Source organism: Siphateles boraxobius, unplaced genomic scaffold (genome assembly GCF_051911475.1).
Source record: "Siphateles boraxobius isolate OS27281-9 unplaced genomic scaffold, OSU_SipBor_1 66, whole genome shotgun sequence".
Classification (NCBI taxonomy): domain Eukaryota; kingdom Metazoa; phylum Chordata; class Actinopteri; order Cypriniformes; family Leuciscidae; genus Siphateles; species Siphateles boraxobius.
The window spans coordinates 10,904,185-10,926,586 of record NW_027509193.1 but is presented as its reverse complement, the minus strand read 5'-3'; the positions used below and the strand labels follow the sequence as shown (position 1 = coordinate 10,926,586).

The 22,402-nt window shown below is 40.5% G+C and overlaps 1 protein-coding gene across 2 annotated transcripts in view; it reads left to right on the top strand.

The window, feature by feature from the left end:
• Nucleotides 1-22,402, top strand: part of crhr1 (corticotropin releasing hormone receptor 1) — a 297,757-nt gene that overhangs the window by 65,379 nt on the left and 209,976 nt on the right. For both annotated transcript variants that reach the window (XM_077212216.1, XM_077212215.1), the window contains exon 2: nt 7,546-7,633. Coding sequence is in view for 1 of the 2 variants with exons in the window: in XM_077212215.1 (XP_077068330.1) it covers nt 7,546-7,633 (88 nt within the window). In the remaining variant the exon portion in view is untranslated. The remainder of the gene's footprint in view (nt 1-7,545; nt 7,634-22,402) is intronic.

Genomic DNA, 22,402 nt, shown 5'->3' with positions numbered 1-22,402 from the left:
TGCAGTTCACCAGTCAAACTGATATGCTCAGTGTGGTGAAACTGGTTGACCAAGGTTTGTTAAAGAAAATATTAGGTAAAGTGCAGATGGGTGTATTTTGAGATGCATCAATTTGTCAAAGGTTTAGGTTATTTAGATAACTGATATTTTGGATCATTTTGATTATATTATTTGTGTTGGTTTCTATTGTTTTAAACTGTAAGACTGGAGAAACTGGAAGAACTGGAAGAGAGGGCTACTCTCTGAGAAAACAAAGGAATTAACATTTAAACTCTCTTGCTATATTACTATCCCCATTCGAGACATGACACACTTGAGTTGATCACCTCCCAATGTACACATCATTCCCTTCACCCATCCCTACCTGAATTCGCCCAAAAATCGATATGGTTTAATATGAACAATTATCATACAGTATTATACATGTTTGGTATCATTTGAAATGTCTCAGTGCGACTGGTACAAAGGTCTCATTCCCACAGCAGTAAACCAAAAAGGTAGTAAGGTGTGGAGAGTTTAGAGATATCTTGTTAACTGCTGTGGGTGTGCCCCCATGTAAATAAATTTCTGTCCCCAGTAAGTCTGGGACGGTGATTAATGCAAATTCCCACTGTGAACTCATGTTTACATTTGGAAAGAGGTTTCTACCTTGGTCTGAGTATTTAGGGAGATGCTGAAGAAGGTTCGTGGCGATTTCTAACTCAAATTAGCCTGTGATGCGGAGTGTATGCAGGGTTAGGGGTAGGTTAGGTTTGGGTTAGGGTTAAATCATGTATTTTATAATGTCAGGTTCACATCTTCTCTCTTTATTCCAGAGCATTTGATGTTCTGTATTTATTATCTTTGAACTGATTATGAAATTGGCATGATACATTTACCTGACATAATAAATTGTTACATTTGATTTTATCCCGACTGACTCCGAAATTGTTTTCCCAAGTAGATTAAATGGATTTGTATGTTTACCGCAAGTTTTCCGTCAGACTTATATTTGGCACTAATTCAAGTGTACGTGTTTTGCAAAGACAAGAAGTGAATTTCCATTTAGGGCAGCAAAGGTGCTGCTTGACCAACCTAAATCTGAGTGTGTCTTACCTCTGTTTTAATTTAATGTTACTTTAGATAAGTGTACTTGGGAAACCATGGCATGGCCAATCCAAAGTAAAGTTAGTTGACTTATATCTGTAGTAGTGGCCATACCTCTACTGAAGTAAACGTCACTTTAATTTCGAGTGTATGCAATCACGGGAGCTATACCAAAGTATCTTTGATTGTGTAAGCGTGAATGCAATCGATCTCAGGTATATAGCAATTACCTCTGTTTGGTGACCGAAACTGGTGAGCTTGTGATCGTGAGACCTACGTTAAACAAGGCGTGAGGACCTCTGAGCGACATAGCTTCCTAATATGAATGGGTCAAATATAAGTAAAGTGTTAACCCTTTCACACGTACGATCACACCGGTGTGATTAGTCTTGGCTGGTCCCTGGAGTGTACGATCATACCGTGATTAGAACGGTCAGTGCATCACGTGATCAACTGCTAAATTCAAACGTGCTTTCGCGCGTTTGCTGACGCTGAGCCAGAGAAGGACCCACTCAGTGCTGTCATATATCACAACTATTGAGTGTTTTCAACCACATAATGTTTATTTTAGGTTTCAGACATTTAATTACACACAAGTACTAGCAAAACAATGATTTTGAGTTTGTAAAATACACACTGATGTCTATGGAAGCGGCAATAATAATCCTTTACAATATAATAAGACTACACGTTTTATTCATATCAGATACACATTGTGTAAGTAGCTTTACATTTGACCCTATTCTTCTCCCAGTTCACCGGCCACTTACTTTCATGCAATTCGTGAGAAGTGGAGGAATTGACGTGTAAATCCAACAGATCCGATTCTCTGAACTGTGAAACAAACTAACATGGCGCCGCCCATCAGGCATACAGCTAAACTAACGCGATCGTTATAAAGGTGTTTAAACATCAAAACACATCCACTTGAACATATTTGACAATCGGAATATCAGTGTTTCATGCTATAGCTAATCAATTTGTGAATATTTTTAATAAAAAAGTGAAAATGACATAAAAGCAGATCATCATTCATTCAGCGCTGTGTTGTGGTTGCGCTGTGTCACGTGACAAGCAATGACGCGTCACCATGGAAACATTAAAGTGACAAGTTCTAAATAACGGTCGCCTTGAAAAACTCACGCTGGGGGGTCAGTTAGAATATTTTAAACTTACGTGTGAAAGGGTTAAATAGAACAATCAAATGTATTTGTCACGTGTCAGTGGACTTTGGACTTTCAGTTTGTATTTTGATTGGTTCCTGTTCTCCTTTGTTCTTTTCACGCCACTCCTTCGTATCCATGGTTACTGTCATTATCAGTTCAGTTCTGTCACCTGTTTAGTCATCATCATCATCTGTATCACCTGTATTCAATTAATCAGTGTCATCTGTGTTTGTTTTTAAGTTCCATCTGTTCAGTCAGTGTTTGTCCGATCTCCGTCTTATTTAGTGTGTGTTGCTACCAAGCATGCCGCACAAGCTCTGAAAAGTGAAGCCAAAGTGTCTCGATCGCCCCCCTGGTGACTGGTCCTAATGTAGGTCATAAACCCCGCCTCCCCGTGTTAATCAACGGGACGTGAGACCAACTAAACAAATAAATTACAATTCAAACATATTTTTTCCAAAAGTGGTTTCTGTCATTTGCTGTCGTTTTTATCACGCAGATTTAAGTTAAAGTGTCTGTTTTTAGAATAAGTTTATTTTCAGTTAGTTACATGATGCTATAAAAACAGTGGTGTGACGTCATGATTGACTGGTTCTCTGAGCGAAGTAGTCACTGAAGCACCAACGGACTTCGGGATCTTCGGAGGACTGAGGAGATTGTATTTGCTTTATTTTAACAAGCCTCTTGTCGTACTGCAATAAACAGACATCACAATTTGAGCAGAACAGAGGAATGGAGCACACTTAGACCACTTAAAAAAAGTGTAGAGTGCATTCGGCGAGAGTCAGCGCGGGGCGTTGATTTCGCGGCTTTACTCCCTGCTCACCACTGCGCAGGTCTGGTCCCGAGATCGCTGCTGCGCAGACTCAAGTACCAATATGTCAGCGCCATATCGGGACACTGGCGGCTTCACTTCTCGCCAATGGAAGAAAGCGAAGGGGCGTCGTCCATCTTTTTTTACAGTCTATGGTTGCTACCTGTTCTGCCATCCTGTGTTTAATTACAAATAAACCTTTGTTTTGGAAATATATCCTCGTCTCCGTCTGCCTTCCCATATGAAAAAAAAAACTACATGGTTCATATACAGCAACCATATATCTTCCTTACTTAAATCGGCCGGAATTACCTTCTCTGTTTCATCTAAGCCAAAATACTTATACAAAATCAGACCGATTATGGCCTCTTTCATACTAAATAGCACACATACAACTTGTATGGGATTTTTGCGTCATATATGAATACTTTAAAAAGTCTTATATGAGTTTTACATGACAAAAATATGTAATGTTTGGTATTAGTAGAAAATAACTGATATTCATATACAAATCATTTAAAGTTCTTATATTGAATCATATGCTATTCAAATTAAAGTCATATAGGATTTACACATTTTGTGTCATTTGTTTATGTGTTTCATACAGATTTCATGTTTTGATTATCAATATCACTTATATTTAGTTGGCAAATTTGGAAATTTTATTTATTTTATTTGGAAATTTTGGAAACAAAATTACCACAAATCAATAACACTGGTTCACATCAAATTATACACAAAAATAATCAAAAACATTAATGTTACGCTGATATTGATGATAGATCATTTACGCTTCGAGAGAATAGCGTTGATTTGATTTACCCACACAGAGTTGCGTCTCGACAGAAATCGCCATCAATCCACAAAATACACAGCCATCCGAATAAGCAAACACTGAGAAGGACTTTACAACTTACTATAAATATGCATATGTCTCACTATTTTGTTATATAATGGACTTTAGTGGCCTTGATTCTACACAACGTCCGTGTGAACACTATCCAAAACCACGCTGTGAAATCGCGCTGCTGACAGACAACTCTTGTGAAACTTCCAGACGGTGACATTTCTTAAAGGGCCAGCGTAATGGATGAGAAAATAGTATATGTAAAGTAAATTTTTCAATCTTTTTTTGGCCAATTATAATTTTTTTGCAATTATTCAATATGCATCTGGTTACTCTGCATAATAATCTTGAAACAATGTGAATCAACACCACAACAACTGAAGCAGCAAACTTTTCAAAGCACAAAATTTGTCACTGCCAATACGTTTGGCCACGGCTATACATTTAATTCTTGTTATATTTTATGCATTTTAACACTTTAACATTTTTATTTATTTGTTTATGTGTTAGACTTATTTTGTTTTATCCCTTTCACACAATTTGTTTTTGTCTATTTCATTTATTCACAAGTAATTACAAACATAATTAATACATAATATATAAAAAAAACATGGATAAACAACAGCATTTAACGAAATATATTATTTTGGAAATAATAAATATAATATTATTTTCTTTATCTAGGCTGGCATCTTTGCAGGAAGTCAGTGAGTCATTTGTTTGAATTAATTAATTTAAATGATTCACTTAAATGACTGAATTGCTAAAATGAATCAGATTCTAAATGCTTCAAAAGTGAAGGATTATTACTGACAAGTTACACTATTGTGAACAGCTGAAGTACATTCAGGCTACTGAAATATGTAGTTAAATTAGTAGCATCACTATTTTTAGTTAGTTACTCCCCTGCTGGTCATGTCAGCATGAAGCTCTCTAGCGGTTTGTCAAGCTATTGTGTGTGTGTACAGTATGGGTTGAAGCCCTCATGGGTAATCCTGTCCAGCACATGGGTTCTACAATGGCCCTGCAGTGGTGGTGGCTGAAGGTGATGAAGTGAAACTGTTCCAAGTGACAGGAAAGTCTGAAGGCACAACCGTCCCTCGACACAGAGCCAGCCTTCAGCACCCTTGCGGAACAAACAAGCTAGGATGAGGTCTGTGACAGAGACAGCAAATGGATTGGGAGAGCCAGAAAAAAAAATAGCAAGAGCATTTAGGATGTTTCTGGAAGGACCTGAGGAAAAGGCAGTTCAAGGCTTCAAGAAGATTACTGCCGAGTGAGCCAGCAGCCGACCAGGGAGATGAGTGTTAGTCTGCCAGCTCATAAAATACACCAGGGGCTGTATTTCTTACGTTTTTCCCTCCTCAATCCCTCGCTGGTTTGAGTATGTGCTGCAGACGGTCTTTAGAGCTGTCAACACTGAACTCTGTAAACCTGTCCTCATGTGACTGAGGTCAGAGACAAGTAGACAGCAGAAGGCAGGCTGTTCTCCTCATGCCACTGGGAACTTTCAGTCATTTTTAAACAGCTAGTAAAAATTTTAGCACTAGGCTGAAAGTCCTCACTCTGCAAGACAATGCTTCTTTCGGTAGACATAATGCGTTTGAGGTGATGGTGTACATTTTCATGGTTTCATTATGGGGTGTGGATGGATCATCCAGCTCGGCCTGAAAGCTTTTCGAGGTCATGTGACCATGAGGGAAGTTTGCAAACTTTATGACTCAATCCCTCTGAGAATGTAAGGGCAGTGTATTGGATTCAGTCATAGGCTGCTGTCCCTTTCTATTTTAAGAAGGTGATATCACTTCATGTATCCCTATTCTTTGTGTGTGTGTGTGTGTGTGTGTGTGTGTGTGTGTGTGTGTGTGTGTGTGTGTGTGTGTGTGTGTGTGTGTGTGTGTGTGTGTGTGTGTGTGTGTGTGTGTGTGTGTGTGTGTGTGTGTGTGTGAGAGAGAGAGTTTTTTCTTTGTATGTTGTTAAGGGTATTTGCTTTCCTCGACACCTCTGTATCCAGGGCTATGAATTAGAGACGGCCTGCTTATGCAGTCTTATAACAGCAAACCAAATATTGTCAGAATCTCTCTGTCTCTCTTGCCGTTCAAAGAGCCATTAGTCTTAAAGCTGTGGTTAAATAAAATATGTCTAATGGATTCTGCTTGAAAAATATAAAATCACATTTAGTTCAGTTACAGGGAATCATTTAGCCAGCGTGATGTTAGGGCACAAGGGTCACGTCTGTGATTTTCCCTCTCATTTCCTGAACGTAATGTTGAAATAAAAGCTCTGTTCTACTGCACATTAAATCTTTTAAATCTTGGAGCTTAAATCTTTTAAATCAATGTTGAAAATAATTTTAGTATGAGATAAATGAAATAACGGTAAAATGAAGCCTGAAGAAAAAATGAGTTCTACGTTGTTTATAAGAATGAGAACTACTATCCCTTTAAAAATACACATGAAATAAGTAACTGAGTCACAAATATTGAGTATAAATATATGAAACATCAGACTCAACATTGTAATAAATATTTGCTATAGTTTAGTCTGACTTAAAAAAAACTGGTCTGAAATCAGATGAATTACTGTTTAAGTCTTACTGAAATGTAATCTTTTAAAGTGCATGTAAACATACAGTTAAGGAAGGGCAATACGTCAATATCAACAACAAAAACATCATACAACCAATACATTTTTAATTCATATTTTCCATGTTTTTCTACAGTATATTGTTCTATTTTGCAACACCTTATTTTACAAAAACAGAAATGCAAATGAATTTACATATTTCTATTTGATTACATATTTATATTTATACATATCATATTTACACACAAACACACATATATATATATATATATATATATTGAAGACCCTAGAGATGTTCCCTACTCCGCTCAATCCAGGGGGTTGTTATGGGGGGACCGCACTGTGGTTGCAGCCGTTGTGTGTGCTGACGCGCAATATTAACACCAGACAGAAGATTCACGTCACCAGATGGAAAGAAGCGTAAATGGATGGAGAAGCATAGGTTACTGTAAAGCTACGTCTTAGTTGGTGATTATATTGGCGAAAGCCGAGTACAAATCAGCATGAAGTTTTAACATCTACTCTCGTGTAATGGATATCATTATATATATATATATATATATATATATATATACAGTAGTCAGCATTTGAAGTGGATCAAAAAAAGTCAAAGTTGTCCTATATATATTAATAAATTATATATAAATAAATAAAATTAGCTTATTATGTGAAGACTTTACTTGTAAACATTTATTGAGGTCTGACAAATATGTGGAATGTATTCATTTCCACTTTAATGGTGTGAAATGACAATTGTGAAAAAATATCAGTATCGAATCATAAAATATTGTGATAATGTTTTTGTTCCAGCACCCAGCTGCAGTAAGAAAGTAGAGTTTCACGTCTTAAATGTAAGTCAAGCTAGTGTTTGACTTCAGAAGCACAACTGTGTACCCGAGCGCACCTGCATTATCATAAAACAGATGTTGACCTGCTTTACTATTCCATTGTATGCCGTGTCTTGCTAGATGTCCAGATGGATGCTAAAGCCATACTTTTGTTGTCCCCCCATAAATTTTTTTTTTTTTTTTGCACCACCGTTGCAGGTGTTGACCATCTGGATTACATTAATCTCCAGGGCAACAGCTGACCTGACCTGTGACGCTCTGCTCCTACTCTCCACAAATCTTACAGGTAAGTCTCCATAACTGATCTGAAACCAATTTTGCTTGGTGGTATGTTAGGGCTAAGATTTGGGGAAGCGTGGTCATAGATCAGTTTCGCGAGTCAACTTAATGGCCTCTGGTGTTGAAGGTGCCATGTGTCAGAATTTAGTAAAAAATATACAAAAAATGAGTTACACGGATCAAAAGAATGAGAAGAAATAAGGGCGATGATGTCATTAAAAAAATGAAAAGTTATAGTGTTGCAGAGATATCAACCTGAATTAGCATGCTAAATTACTAGCCCCGGCCCGACAGATGTCATAATACCAGTTTGGCCATGGGAGGCGGTATGCGGGCAACACCGGCCAAACAGCAATACACAAACTAGAAAAAAAGTTTGATGAGACAAACTTTAAGTTGGCTTGAGAAAGCCGGACCAGAGAGTTTGAAGAAGTTTAAAATAGTTTGATAGATGGATTAGTTAGAAAGAAAGAATAGTTAGAAAGAAAATGATACGTTAGAAAGAAAAGAAAGATTAGTTAGATAGATAGAAAGATTGGTTTCAATGAAAGAAAGATTAGTTAGAAAGAAAGATTAGTTAGAAACAAAGAAAGAAAGATGGATTAGTTAGAGAGAAAGAAAGATTAGTTAGAAACAAAGAAAGATAGATAGCTTAGAAAGAAAGAAAGATTAGTTAGAAAGAAAGAAAGATTAGTTAGAAAGAAAGATTGATTTGTTAGAAAAAAAGAAAGATTAGTTAGAAAGAAAGAAAGAAAGATATATAGATTAGTTAGAAAGAAAGATAGATTAGTTAGAAAGAAAGAAAGATAGATTAGTTAGAAAGAAAGAAAGATAGATTAGTTAAAGAAAGATAGATAGATTAGATAGAAAGAAAGAAAGATAGATAGATTAGTTAGAAAGAAAGATAGATAGATTAGTTAGAAAGAAATATAGATAGATTAGTTAGAAAGAAAGATAGATTAGTTAGAAAGAAAGATTAGTTAGAAAGAAAGAAAGATAGATAGATAGATAGATAGATAGGTTAGTTAGAAAGAAAGATACATAGATTAGTTAGAAAGAAAGGTAGATAGATTAGTTAGAAAGAAAGAAAGATAGATTAGTTAGAAAGAAAGAAAGATAGATTAGTTAGAAAGAAAGATAGATTAGTTAGAAAGAAAGAAAGATAGATAGATTAGTTAGAAAGAAAGATAGATTGATTAGTTAGAAAGAAAGATAGATAGATTAGTTAGAAAGAAAGAAAGATAGATTAGTTAGGAAGAAAGAAAGATTAGTTAGAAACAAAGAAAGATAGAAAGAAAGAAAGATAGATAGATTATTTAGAAAGAAAGAAAGAAAGATTAGTTAGAAAGAAATAAAGATTAGTTAGAAAGAAAGATGGATTTGTTAGGAAAAAAGAAAAATTTGTTAGAAAGAAAGAAAGATGGATTAGTTAGAAAGAAAGATGGATTAGTTAGAAAGAAAGAAAGGAAAAAAGAAAGAAAGAAAGAAAGAAAGAAAGAAAGAAAGAAAGAAAGATGGATTAGTTAGAAAAAAAGAAAGATTAGTTAGAAAGAAAGGAAGAGAAAGAAAGATAGATTAGTTAGAAAGAAAGATATATAGATTAGTTAGAAAGAAAGATAGATTAAGTAGAAAGAAAGAAAGAAAAAAGAAAAAAAGATTAGTTAGAAAGAAAGAAAGAAAGATAGATTAGTTAGTTAGAAAGATAGATTAGTTAGAAAGAAAGATATATTAGTTAGAAAGAAAGAAAGATTAGTTAGAAAGAAAGATAGATAGATTAGTTAGAAAGAAAGATAGATAGATTAGTTAGAAAGAAAGATAGATAGATTAGTTAAAAAGAAAGAAAGATTAGTTAGAAATAAATAAAGATTAGTTAGAAAGAAAGATGGATTTGTTAGAAAAAAGAAATATTAGTTAGAAAGAAAGATAGATAGATTAGTTAGAAAGAAAGATGGATTAGTTAGAAAGAAAGAAAGAAAGAAAGAAAGAAAGAAAGAAAGAAAGAAAGAAAGAAAGATGGATTAGTTAGAAAGAAAGAAAGAAAGAGAAAGAAACATAGCTTAGTTAGAAAGAAAGATAGATTAAGTAGAAAGAAAGAAAGAAAGAAAGAAAGAAAGAAAGAAAGAAAGATAGAAAGAAAGAAAGAGAAAGAAAGATAGATTAGTTAGAAAGAAAGATAGATAGATTAGTTAGAAAGAAAGAAAGATAGATTAGTTAGAAAGAAAGATAGATTAGTTAGAAAGAAAGAAAGATAGATAGATTAGTTAGAAAGAAAGATAGATAGATTAGTTAGAAAGAAAGATAGATAGATTAGTTAGAAAGAAAGAAAGATAGATTAGTTAGAAAGAAAGAAAGATTAGTTAGAAACAAAGAAAGATAGAAAGAAAGAAAGATAGATAGATTATTTAGAAAGAAAGAAAGATTAGTTAGAAAGAAATAAAGATTAGTTAGAAAGAAAGATGGATTTGTTAGAAAAAAAGGAAAATTTGTTAGAAAGAAAGAAAGATGGATTAGTTAGAAAGAAAGATGGATTAGTTAGAAAGAAAGAAAGAAAGAAAGAAAGAAAGAAAGAAAGAAAGAAAGAAAGAAAGATGGATTAGTTAGAAAAAAAGAAAGATTAGTTAGAAAGAAAGAAAGAAAGATTAGTTAGAAAGAAAGGAAGAGAAAGAAAGATAGATTAGTTAGAAAGAAAGATAGATAGATTAGTTAGAAAGAAAGATAGATTAAGTAGAAAGAAAGAAAGAAAGAAAAAAAGATTAGTTAGAAAGAAAGAAAGAAAGAAAGATAGATTAGTTAGTTAGAAAGATAGATTAGTTAGAAAGAAAGATAGATTAGTTAGAAAGAAAGAAAGATTAGTTAGAAAGAAAGATAGATAGATTAGTTAGAAAGAAAGATAGATAGATTAGTTAGAAAGAAAGATAGATAGATTAGTTAAGAAGAAAGAAAGATTAGTTAGAAAGAAATAAAGATTAGTTAGAAAGAAAGATGGATTTGTTAGAAAGAAAGAAAGAAAGATGGATTAGTTAGAAAGAAAGAAAGAAAGATGGATTAGTTAGAAAGAAAGAAAGAGAAAGAAACATAGCTTAGTTAGAAAGAAAGATAGATTAAGTAGAAAGAAAGAAAGAAAGAAAGAAAGAAAGAAAGAAAGAAAGAAAGAAAGAAAGAAAGAAAGAAAGAAAGAAAGAAAGAGAAAGAAAGATAGATTAGTTAGAAAGAAAGATAGATAGATTAGTTAGAAAGAAAGATAAATAGATTAAGTAGAAAGAAAGAAAGAAAGAAAGAAAGAAAGAAAGATTAGTTAGAAAGAAAGATAGATTAGTTAGAAAGAAAGATAGATAGATTAGTTAAAAAGAAAGAAAGATTAGTTAGAAATAAATAAATATTAGTTAGAAAGAAAGATGGATTTGTTAGAAAAAAGAAAGATTAGTTAGAAAGAAAGATAGATAGATTAGTTAGGAAGAAAAATGGATTAGTTAAAAGAAAGAAACAAAGAATGATGGATTAGTTAGAAAGAAAGATTAGTTAGAAATAAAGGAAGATAGATAAATTAGAAAGAAAGAAAGAGAAAGAAAGATAGATTAGTTAGAAAGAAAGATAGATAGATTAGTTAGAAAGAAAGATAGATAGATTAAGTAGAAAGAAAGAAAGAAAGAAAGAAAGAAAGAAAGAAAGAAAGATTAGTTAGAAAGAAAGAACGAGATTAGTAAGAAAGATAGATTAGTTAGAAAGAAAGATATATTAGTTAGAAAGAAAGATAGATTAGTTAGAAAGAAAATAGATTAGTAAGAAAGAAAGAAAGATAGATTGGTTAGAAAGAAAGAAAGATTAGTTCGAAAGAAAGATAGATAGATTAGTTAGAAAGAAAGATAGATAGATTAGTTAGAAACAAAGAAAGATAGATAGATTAGTTAGAAAGAAATACAGATTAGTTAGAAAGAAATAAAGATTAGTTAGAAAGAAAGATGGATTTGTTAGAAAAAAAGAAATATTAGTTCCCAACACAGGACCTAGGGACATAAACCGAGGGACTTTACACATGATGAGGGAGCGATGACACCATCGCAAACTCATGATCATGCGGAGCGGATTTCCCCTCGGAGAGAATCCCCTGGTTCTGAGCCACCACTGTAACGGTCTCATGTGCAAGAGGCCAAAAGGTATAACGTTGGACGCAGCTGCCATGAGACCTAACAGTCTCTGGAACTGTTTTACAGTGGATGACTGGCCTAGCTTCACCTGATCTACGGCGGCGAGAATCGAAGCAATACGAGCAGGTGACAACTGTGCCTGCATCGACATCGTGTCCCACACTACACCGAGAAAAGTGGTTCTCTGTAATGGAGAAAGCACACTCTTCTTGGCGTTGAGCCTCAACCCCAATCTCTTGATGTGAGCAAGAACGACATCTCGGTGCCGAACTGCCTGTTGTTCCGATTGAGCCAGAATTAACCAATCGTCGATATAATTCAGAATGCAGACACCCTGTAGCCTTAGTGGGGCTATAGCCGCATCCATACACTTTGCGAATGTTGGGGTGACAATGCTAGGCCGAACGGAAGAACCCGATATTGGTATGCTTCGCCCCCGAAAGCGAACCTCAGGAACTTCCTGTGTTGAGGGAGGATAGATACATGGAAGTAAGCGTCTTTTAGATCTATCGTGACAAACCAGTCCTTGGATCTGATTTGTGACACGATCTGTTTGAGAGTAAGCATCTTGAACTTGAGCTTCCCTACAATGCGATTTAAGAGACGCAGATCTAAAATGGGACGCAACCCCCCATCTTTCTTTGGAACGATGAAGTACTGGCTGTAATATCCTAACTCCCTGCTGGGGGGAGGAACTCGTTCTATAGCTCATTTTAGCAGCAGAGTTTTTACTTCCTGTTCTAATACCAGAGCCTGCTCGGGGCCCACTATTGTGGGCAGAACCCCTCTGAACCGAGGTGGACGCGTTCTGAACTGAATAGCGTACCCGTTTTTTATAGTATTCAGGACCCACTGAGATACATTGGGAAGAATTTTCCATTCCGCCAGAAACTCTACTAAGGGAACCAGCCTCGTGAGGCTGGCCTCTGGTTGAACATCCCGAGTGACAGAACCAGCGCCCTCTAGCGGCGCACCGGCAGGGAACAGCTGGTCTGGGCACTCCACAGCCCTCCTCGGAGGGGGCGAATGTCCCTAGGGAAATCGCTCGCCGAGTCTCTCTACGCCCTGGATGGGCAGGGTGACTCAGACCCCTGAGGGCACCGGGAAAGACAGGGCACCATGGTTTTGTGAGGTGTACTCAGGTCTTTCACTATGGAGACCAGCCCCAGAGTCCTGGCGTTGAACGCGTCAGGTTTTTTTCGACGCGGCCTTCTTGGCGACAATGACTGTCCTCAGATCAGCCCTGCCCCGCTATGACCGTGTCTGAGAGCGCCCCGCCTCGTCCCTCCAATTTTGTGGGGGGGCACGAGACGCAACACTCTGTTTTTGTTGCACTCTTTTAAAGGAACTACTCGGCGGCTGAGACTGCCCTCGCCCAGCAGCCCCAGGAATTTTCACTTTAAGGGGAATAAATTTCTGAAACGCTGCTGACTGTCTTTTTTCTTCCTGAAACCTCTCAGTAACAGAATGCAAAGCATCACCAAATAAACCCACATGGGATACATGGGCGTCTAACAGAACAGATTTCTCTCTTTCTAGCATTTTACTTTGATTTAACCATAAATGCCTTTCTGTGGCAACCAGGGCTGCCATAGAGCGACCGATTGATCTGGCCGTCTGCCTGGTGGCTCGAAGAGCGAAATCTACTGTCTGTCTGAGCTCATTGATCGTCTCAACAGAAATTTCTCCCTGCTCGCTAGCTTCCTTAAGCAGATCAGCCTGATAAGCTTGCATAATAGCCATTGTATGCAAGCACGGGGCTGCCTGCCCCGCCGCCCAATAAGCCTTCCCCACCAGCGCTGATGTATTTTTTAAAGGTCTGGTGGGGAGAGCCGGTGCTTTCAGCGATGATGCTGATTCCGGAGAGAGATAGCTCGCGAGCGTCTCCTCTGCCCTCGGCATCGTCACTTACCCACTAGATTTAGCTCCCATAATATTAGAATAAACATTAGAAGTGTGTGTGTGAATTCTTGGTGACAATGGTTTAACCCAGGTCTTCGTCACCTCGGTGTGAAGATCAGGGAAAAAAGGCAAACACCGGCGAGAGGGCTGAGTGCTCGTGGGCAGAAATCTATCGTCAAGTTTGCTTTTAATATGAGACTCCTGCCTATCAGATGGCCACTCAATGCTGAGCTTTTCAACAGCACGGGAAAGCACATTAACGAGCTCATCATCGGGCGGAGACTGGAATGACGAAGCCCCAGCCTCCTCTGATCCGAAGCTTCAAACATCCAGCTCCTCATGAATTGGATAGCTGAAGCTCCGGAACAATGTGTGCTTCAAGCCGGGGAGAAGTAGTGGGGGACCGCGCTTAAAGGCACTGGATCTCTCCGGTGAAGGCTGAGATAGGGCGGGGCCCGTCTCAAACCCCTCGGTGAGATCCATCTGCGATCCCCATGACATGCGCCTCCGCTCTGCCTTAACAGAAGCGGGACCCGAGCCGTGGGGAGCGCGCACCGAACCGCCCTCCTCGAAGAGCGATCGGAGAGCGCGCCAGGTCCTCATAGGAAGACGCTAACAATGCTCACAGCCAGCCCCCTCGAGAGCTGACTGGGCATGCTGCACTTCCAAACAAACCACACATAGATGATGCGAATCCCCGCCTGTAACGTATCTAGTACAGGGGGGAACGCATCTCCTAAAATGAGGCTCGCTCGTCATATGCTTTTGGCTCATACTCGAAATACATAGAAATATATAGACAGTTCAAACACACACAGAGCGCTGCTGAAGTAACAGAAGCTGGCGTGCTTGTGATTCTGGGGTGCTTTATAGTTTCCTGGTCGATGACCTCATTCGCTCTGACGCTCATTCTCTCCATTGACTGATTTAATTCATGCTTCAGACGCACTACGCTGGAGGCGTTCCCACTGCGATTACACACAGCGGTAGTCCCTGAAGGGGAACAGTTTTTATTGTTTAAAAAATTATAATTTGAAAAGTTTTATCAAATTTACTTATTTCACTTTAATAGAAATCTGTCATACATTTGAAATATGTAAATCTTATAAACAGAATAAATATATTTTTAAGATTTTATTTTGTAAAACTGCTGTAAATTTTAAGAGTGAATTCAACTTCAGAACGTGGTTGTCAGATATATCAATGGTCTCACTGTGTATAAAACAGGAATAAGCACGTAAAGAGTGACTTTTGATATCTCTTCTAAACCTGTGAGATTACCAGGGTCTTTTTTCTCAGAGAAACAAAAATATTGAGAAGCATGAAACCCCAGTAACAGTTCTTGTTGCTATCTTGGAGAATCAATTGAGAAAAATATTATTTCTTCTTCACTATGGACAGTAATAGTCACTTGCAGACCTATTTAGACACTCTTTACCTAAATTATTATAGATATTTGCTTGCAGTTGTGGGTACTGAAAAGTTGATCCTGTTTAGATATTCATAAAAGTTCAGGGCCACCAAAGATTTTAGGCCGAAAATGGCCAGTTTTTAGCTGAAAGACTTTTATCACCGAAACAGTACAGCCAAAATGTGGTGATGACGCAAACAAAAACCGCGACCTGCACGTGCTTGTCTGAAGAAACATGTCTACGGTGTGGACGTATTTCAGTAAATCCACAGACAGTGATTTGCAAAACATGTAATGCCGAAAATCCGGGGGGAGAGAGTGAGTAAGAGGGGGAGGGAGCACGAGAGGTACGGGTGAGAGAGACAGAGAGAGAGAGAGAGCGAGAGAGAGAGAGAGAGAGAGAGAGAGAGAGAGAGAGAGAGGTAGTGCTGTGCGAATGCGCTACGTCGCTCTGCAATCAAATAATACGATTTTAAAAATCGGCTTAGTAAAAAAACAACAAAAAAAACAATCGAAAATCAATGTTTGGCGGTCAGCGTTGATATTGTGGCGAGCCGCCACAAATAAAATGAACGTATGGGAAACCCTGTGCATCTACAAGACTTTCTCCATGTCGGGTTTAATTTATCACCTGAAATCCAAACATTCCGATGGCTACGCTGAAAATGAGAGGAACGCGGCACAGAAACAGAAAATGCCTCTGAGCACGCCCACTCCGTTTGTGGCTGACATTTTTGAAAAGGCAAGGACGTTTCCTACAGAGAAAAATCAAAAATTTACTTGACCTAAATGCAGTTTGTTTTATGAGAGAACATTTAATTTTAAAACCTTTCTGCAGGCCAGTACATTATTATTTAATGTACACATGAGTGGGGTCAAGTTAAACATTTTAGTTTTAATTTTATTTTATAGGCCTACTGTGAATTGTTGCAATTATTATATTATTATTATATTAATTTATGCAATTGCAATGCCTTGATTTTAGTAAAGTTAGTACACTGTCATAGCCATAAATGCAATGGTACTAATAATTGGCATTTCTTTCGGTTTTCGGCCTTGGTTTCCTCTTTTTCGGTTTCGGCCAAGAATTTTCATTTCGGTGCATCCCTACTGGCAAGCACTCCATCCTTAAAACTTCTAAGAGTAAATGTCTCGCATACTGATGTTAGTGTGGCTTTCCTCTTAAATACAGACAATACAGGCAGATTAATGGATTAAGTTTACACCACTGAACTATATATGTGTACAGGGTCATACAACCATTTGGTAATTATTTGCAGTTGTTGTCATATATCTGATTCATCTTACAGTCATATTTCTTTGTGCAGCATTAACACGGAAATAGAATTGTGAGCGATTTTAGCTAAGATTTTCCAGGACTAAACTAAATATCGTATTTTTAAATGCTCACCATTTAATGCATAATTAATCTGTCCAGAACGCCTGTAAAAATCTGAACCTTAAACTGGCCGGCTTGACCAAGTGATGATATAATTACACAAGTCTTGAAGAATTCAACCACTAATCTCCAGCACAGCTGTGGCAACAAAGCCTGCTGGTGCCAGTGCAACAATTGCAGACTCACAGGGAGTCAATGTTGTGTAATTTTACTGGCTTTAAAAAAAAACACTCACATTGGCTATCTGAGCTGAAAAATTAAAAGTTTTTATTGGATGTGCTATGTCTGGCAGTCTTAAATTCAATATTGTGTGTTCTGCATTGCAAGGATGGAAATCAGGCCAGAGATGTGGCTGTTTAGGGATTGCTGGTCCCTGTGGGGATGATTATGAAATGCAGAGTAATACCTTCAACTCATCTGTCACGCTCAGTATCGACGAAAAGAGACAGGTGATGTCGAATGTTACTTCCTCTCCTAGTTGCTATCAGAGGCTTTCCGAACAAGATAGAAAGGTCTCTTGAATATCTGGGTCTGGAATGAGTGTGATAGAGTCCAAAAACGTGGACCTTTACTCTCAAAGAAAATAGATTTTCAAATGTGCCGTCTTTAGGGACAGATGAGGGATGGATGTGTTGTCTGTATTCTGTTCCAGAAACCATATGCTTTGACACCATATTGGATTTGTGTCTTGGTAGGTTATGTAGTAAAGTTTGTAAACTTAGAGTACTGTAACATCTAGTTCTTTAATTAGCTGTAAACACTTAACACTAACCTGCAGAAAACAACTACCAAGTTGACGGTCCCTCACTGGCAGACATGGGCAGTATTTCAATTAAATGTATTTTAAATACGTATTTAATTACTTTAGTGTATTTTGTAATTTGTATTTTGCAGGTGTGGAAAAAATAAAATGTAGTTTGTAACAAAATATTTTGAGGGAGTGTATTTAGAGTATTTCAAATACTTAAATACTTAAGAAAAATCACCATAGTAAATGATTTTGCCATATTTTCGGTCTGATGTTGGCAATGTCCAGGTTAGATGCACGAAAATCACGTGACACCCTGTAGACCCTCCCTCCAAGAACTGAATGAGTTTTGAACTCTTAAAAACGGCATTAAGGTAAAGTGTTTTGTGAAAAATATACAGTCTACACACACACATATTGCACACTGAACGGCATTAAAGAGAAAATAATTGTGCCTTATGAGATCAATGCACTGTGTTGTCATTCATAAAAGGACATCATAGGCCCTGAAACAGCGCGTCTGTCGTAACTCCACTGAAATCTCCATGCTAAGCAAGCGTTCACAATATAACATCCATCTGCAGTTTTTACACGTTTGTAAACGTATTAGTTTTTAATACGTATCTTAAAATAAGTATTTGTATAAACTAATCAGCAATCCTTTTGTTTTTCAGTAATTGCGCATGCAACGCGATTCTACTATGGAAAAGGCATACGCGGTCAGGGCAGTTAGAGTCTCGTGTGTAATACAAACCCACACATATTATGATTAATATGATTAATCATATATATTATGATTAAAATGGAATTTTGATTTTGTGACGAAAATTTTCGGTCTGTTATTTTTACACAAAAATCGCTGTAAAAGATGCTTTCCAACAGGTTTTATCGTAGTTTTTGTCCACCTCCATTGACTTGTATTGGCTGTTCTGTGAGTTACGGTATTACTCCGCCGCCGGAGACAGAAATGGGGTTGTTTGTATTCTATCTGTAGTCTACCAGTCGCGGTATCGTAGGCTGCGGTATCGTAGGCTCATAGCGTAGACTACGCTATACAAACATTGGCAAAGGTGCATTATCGCCACCAACTGGGCTGGAGTGTCTATTATTCAAGCTCTCAACAGAAGAATGTCCGGTTGTAAGGCGTTTGGAAAAATAGTTCCCTTTCAGTCGATAACGTCGGACGTAGTCGACGCCGACTGAAATGGGATCTCGCTAGAGAGCCTGTCTTCTTCGAGTACTATTGAACGAGCCAATGTAATTGGCGTGCGTGATTCGCATCACACACTCCGCCCTCGCGGCGCGGGTATAAATACGGAAGTGGATGCACGCACTAGTTGCCTTTCGCTTCGGAGCCGATCGTTTGATGTCTCTGAGAGTGCTGTTGTCTACAACGAGCGAGTGTGTCGGTGTTCTTCAGGAAGACTCTCCCAGTGCTGGTGTTCTACAGCGCGAGTGCAGCGGTGATCGCGAGCTTTGAGCTCTCAACTGCTGTTTTAACAGCAACAAATTTCTAAATGTTTGTGTGTGTTGATGGCTGGTTAGAGGGCGGAAAAGTGAGTGCTTCACTGTTTCAGTTCTCTGTTCAGTGTTGCCGCGGTCATTCCCCTGTGTGCTCCGGCACTGGTGACGGTCCTATTTTCTGAAAGAGCAACACGGGTGCGTTTGCGTCTTTTTCAAGATGTCATTCCGCCCGTGCGTTTCTGGGTGCTGTCGTTCCCTGTCTCTCTCTGATGGTCACAACTGTTGTGTCACGTGTTTGGCTTACAGCACGCTGAGACAGCTTTTGTGGACAGCTCATGTTTTCTCTGTGGGAACATGACTGTCGCAGTGTTGAGGGCGAGACTCGCCTTCGTTCGCGGAGAGCGAGTCCCCATTACCATGCCCCACCCTCGGGTGCTGTGTGGGATGGGTGACCGGAGGATAGTGTTGGATGTCCCGCCCGGTAACCATTCCCTGTGGGCTCCTCACTCCTCCCTTCCACTGCAACCACTGGAGCCTCCTGTGTTGTCTGCTGGTCCATCTGTAATGGGTGGGCCAGCGGTTTCACTCGGGGCTCCCCTGGAGGACAGGACGCCGATTGCAGCATCGGAGGGTGAGCTGACTTCTAGAGATGATGACTCGGCTGCATTGTCTCCCTACGGGAGTTCAATGTTGCCCGAGCCGGATCCAGAATTATCAGCTATGCTGAAACGGGCCGCCGAGGCTGCCGGGCTCGAGTGGAACCTCCACCGTGTCCCGTTCAGTCTCGGTTGGAATCTGGAGTTTGGTATCTTGGGGCGGGCCGCGCTGGTTCTCAGCTCGCCGCCCCAGTGCCTTTCTTTCCCGAAATGCATGGAGAGCTTGTCAGGTGGTGAACAGCATCTTTCTCTGCCAGAAACTGCCTGACTAGCTTTTCCCCCTCATTACCCTTGATGGAGGAACGGTGAAGGGTTGCGAGGTGTCCCTCCATTGGAGCGGTCTATCGACACAGGTGCACCTGTGTCCGGCGGCCGCTGCCTTTTGGGGGGATCCTCGTCTCCCCCCTAAGGCCTGTGAGTTTCGTCTGTTCCGACGGGCAGAGCTTACAAAGCCTGTGGGCAAGCCCCTTCCTCTTGCGTGCCATGGCGTTGCTGCAGGCTAGGGCACCCATGGCATGCACGAGGGTAATCCAGACCGTGCGCTCATAGGTGAGCACCGCACTGCATCCGACCTCACCCTCCGGGGTACGGGTGTCGTAGCGTGCGTGATCGGTCTGGCGATGTCCACCTTGGTGGTCCAGTAGCGCCTTCGTTGGCTCAGCCTGGTTGGTATGGCGGATGCGGACAAGGTTCGGTTCCTGGTCTCCCCAATTTCCCAGGTTGGGCTGGTCGGCGACGCGGTGGAGAACTGCATCAAACAGTTCTCTGCCGCTCAAGCGCAGACGGAGGTCATCCGGCACATCCTGCCCCGGTGGCCAGCTGCTGCCTCCACCCGCCGCCGGTGGCAGCTCCTCCGCCTGCTCGTCGCCGTGGGCGTTCTCCGGCCGCCGCTCCTGCTGGCCCTCCGCAGCAGCCTCCACCCAGGCCTCAGCATGGAGCCGGCCGCAGTAGAGACGCCCAGCCCGCTCCAGGCGCTGCCAAGCCAGGTGGCAAGCGACAGCGAAAGCATTCCGTGGCGGGCCGCCCAGGAATGGATGAGATGCTCTTGGAGTGGCACGATCACTCCCTCCCCCCGGGTGAGGGCCGGGTGGAGCCTTTGTTTGTGTGTGTGTCTGTTCCGCCGCTGTGTGTTGCGTCTAAGGGTGGAGTATCAGTACAGTGTCCTTCCCCTCGAGTGCTCCAGAGCCCGTTGGGTCTTCAGGTCAACTGGAAGAGAGTAATCTCGCCCACGGGCTGAGTATCTCTTTTCTAGTTTTGGAGAGGTACTCGGTCCAACATGTCTCTCCAATGAGAATGTGTTCAGCTGGTGTTGAAGTGAGAAAGGGTCCCACTGAAAGAACTTTCAGAGGCTCCTGGGGTATATGGTAGTCGCAGCCTTTGGCTTCCTCCATATGTGACCGCTTCAGCGCTAGCTTCACGATCGAGTCCCGAGGTGACCGTGGCAGAGCAGCTCACCCTGTGTGACTATAGTTCATCCCGGTCTGCTGCCAAACCCTCTTCAACAGAGGGGCCATGTACAAAGGGCGTGTTTTAACGGGGGCCTGGGCGACCCCCGACTACACGGGCATTCGTGCCTCGAGTTGTTAGACATTGCGACCGTTGCGCAAGCTTCCCCTGCATGTCACAAACTCACCCGTCACCTCCTCCTTGGAGTCAGACGCTTCTGAGGGCGCCTTGTTCCACTCCTCCTGCTTACTCAATCGTGCCGCCATCGAGCCTCACGACAGTTATAGCCAGGGCAAGTGGAGACTCCATCCCCTGGGTCCGGCTGGGTCATGACCATTCCGGGGCCGCTCAGTTGCCCCGGTTTTATTTTTCCGCCAGTGTTTGGGTAAACCGAGCGGACTACCCTTGGACAAACACTGGGACTCAGCGGCCCCAGGGGCCCGCAGAAATGCGTTTAACCCCAGTGAGCCTTCTAAAAGTGACTGCGACTCATGGTCGCCTTGCGCCTGCAAGTCAGTGAAATCATCACTCTTCATGTTGAGCAGAATTGCTCCTGAAACTCAGTGAAGTTCATCGCACTCAGGTGTTGAGCAGCAATGCTCCTGTAGCTCAGTGAGTCCATCACAGGTAGCTCAGTGAATTCATCACACGCAGTGCTGAGCAGAAATGCTCCTGGTGCTCAGTGAAGTTCCTCGCACTCAAGTGTTGAGCAGAAATGCTCCTGAAGCTCAGTGAGTTTATCACACTCAGGTGTTGAGCAGTAATGCTCCTGAAGCTCAGTGAACTTGTCACACTCAAGTGCTGAGCAGAAATGCTCCTGTCGTTCAGTGAAATTCTTCGCACTCAAGTGTTGAGCAGAAATGCTCCTGAAGCTCAGTGAGTTTATCACACTCAGGTGTTGAGCAGGAATGCTCCTGAAGTTCAGTGAACTTGTCACACTCAAGTGCTGAGCAGAAATGCTCCTGTTCGCTCAGTGAGGTTCTTCGTACTCAAGTGTTGAGCAGAAATGCTCCTGAAGCTCGGTGAGTTTATCACACTCAGGTGTTGAGCAGGAATGCTCCTGAAGCTCAGTGAACTTGTCACACCCAAGTGCTGAGCAGAAAATGCTCCTGAAGCCCAGTGATCTTCACATGTTGTGTTGAGCAATGCTCCTGTCTTTTGCGCCCGTCACTTGCACCTACGTGCCATGTCAGGAGAGGAACAGGTCTTCATAGTTGCCCCTTATTGGCCCAACTAGACCTGGTTCCCTTCAACAGCCTTCCTGACTTCCCCTGGAAACTCTTTCGGGGACGGGGCACGATGGCACACGCGTTCTTCCCCCGGAGATTCCGGGCGGTCTTACATCTGAACGCGGAGGTTCAGGTGGCTATCACAAGAACATGTGATAGTTACCATCACTTCTGCGAGCACCCCCTAGAATTGGGTAGCGTGCTTACGCCTTTAGAAGTGGAACCTAGTCGTTGAGTGCGTCTTCTCTCCTGAGGAGATCCTGAAAGCTTTCGATCACTTCAGTGCTCTCTTTCCTGCAAAATGGGTTGCAGTAGGCTGTTTTCCTAAATCACCCTCAAAATGATGTTTAAACGACGCTCATCGTGTTGCAGAAGT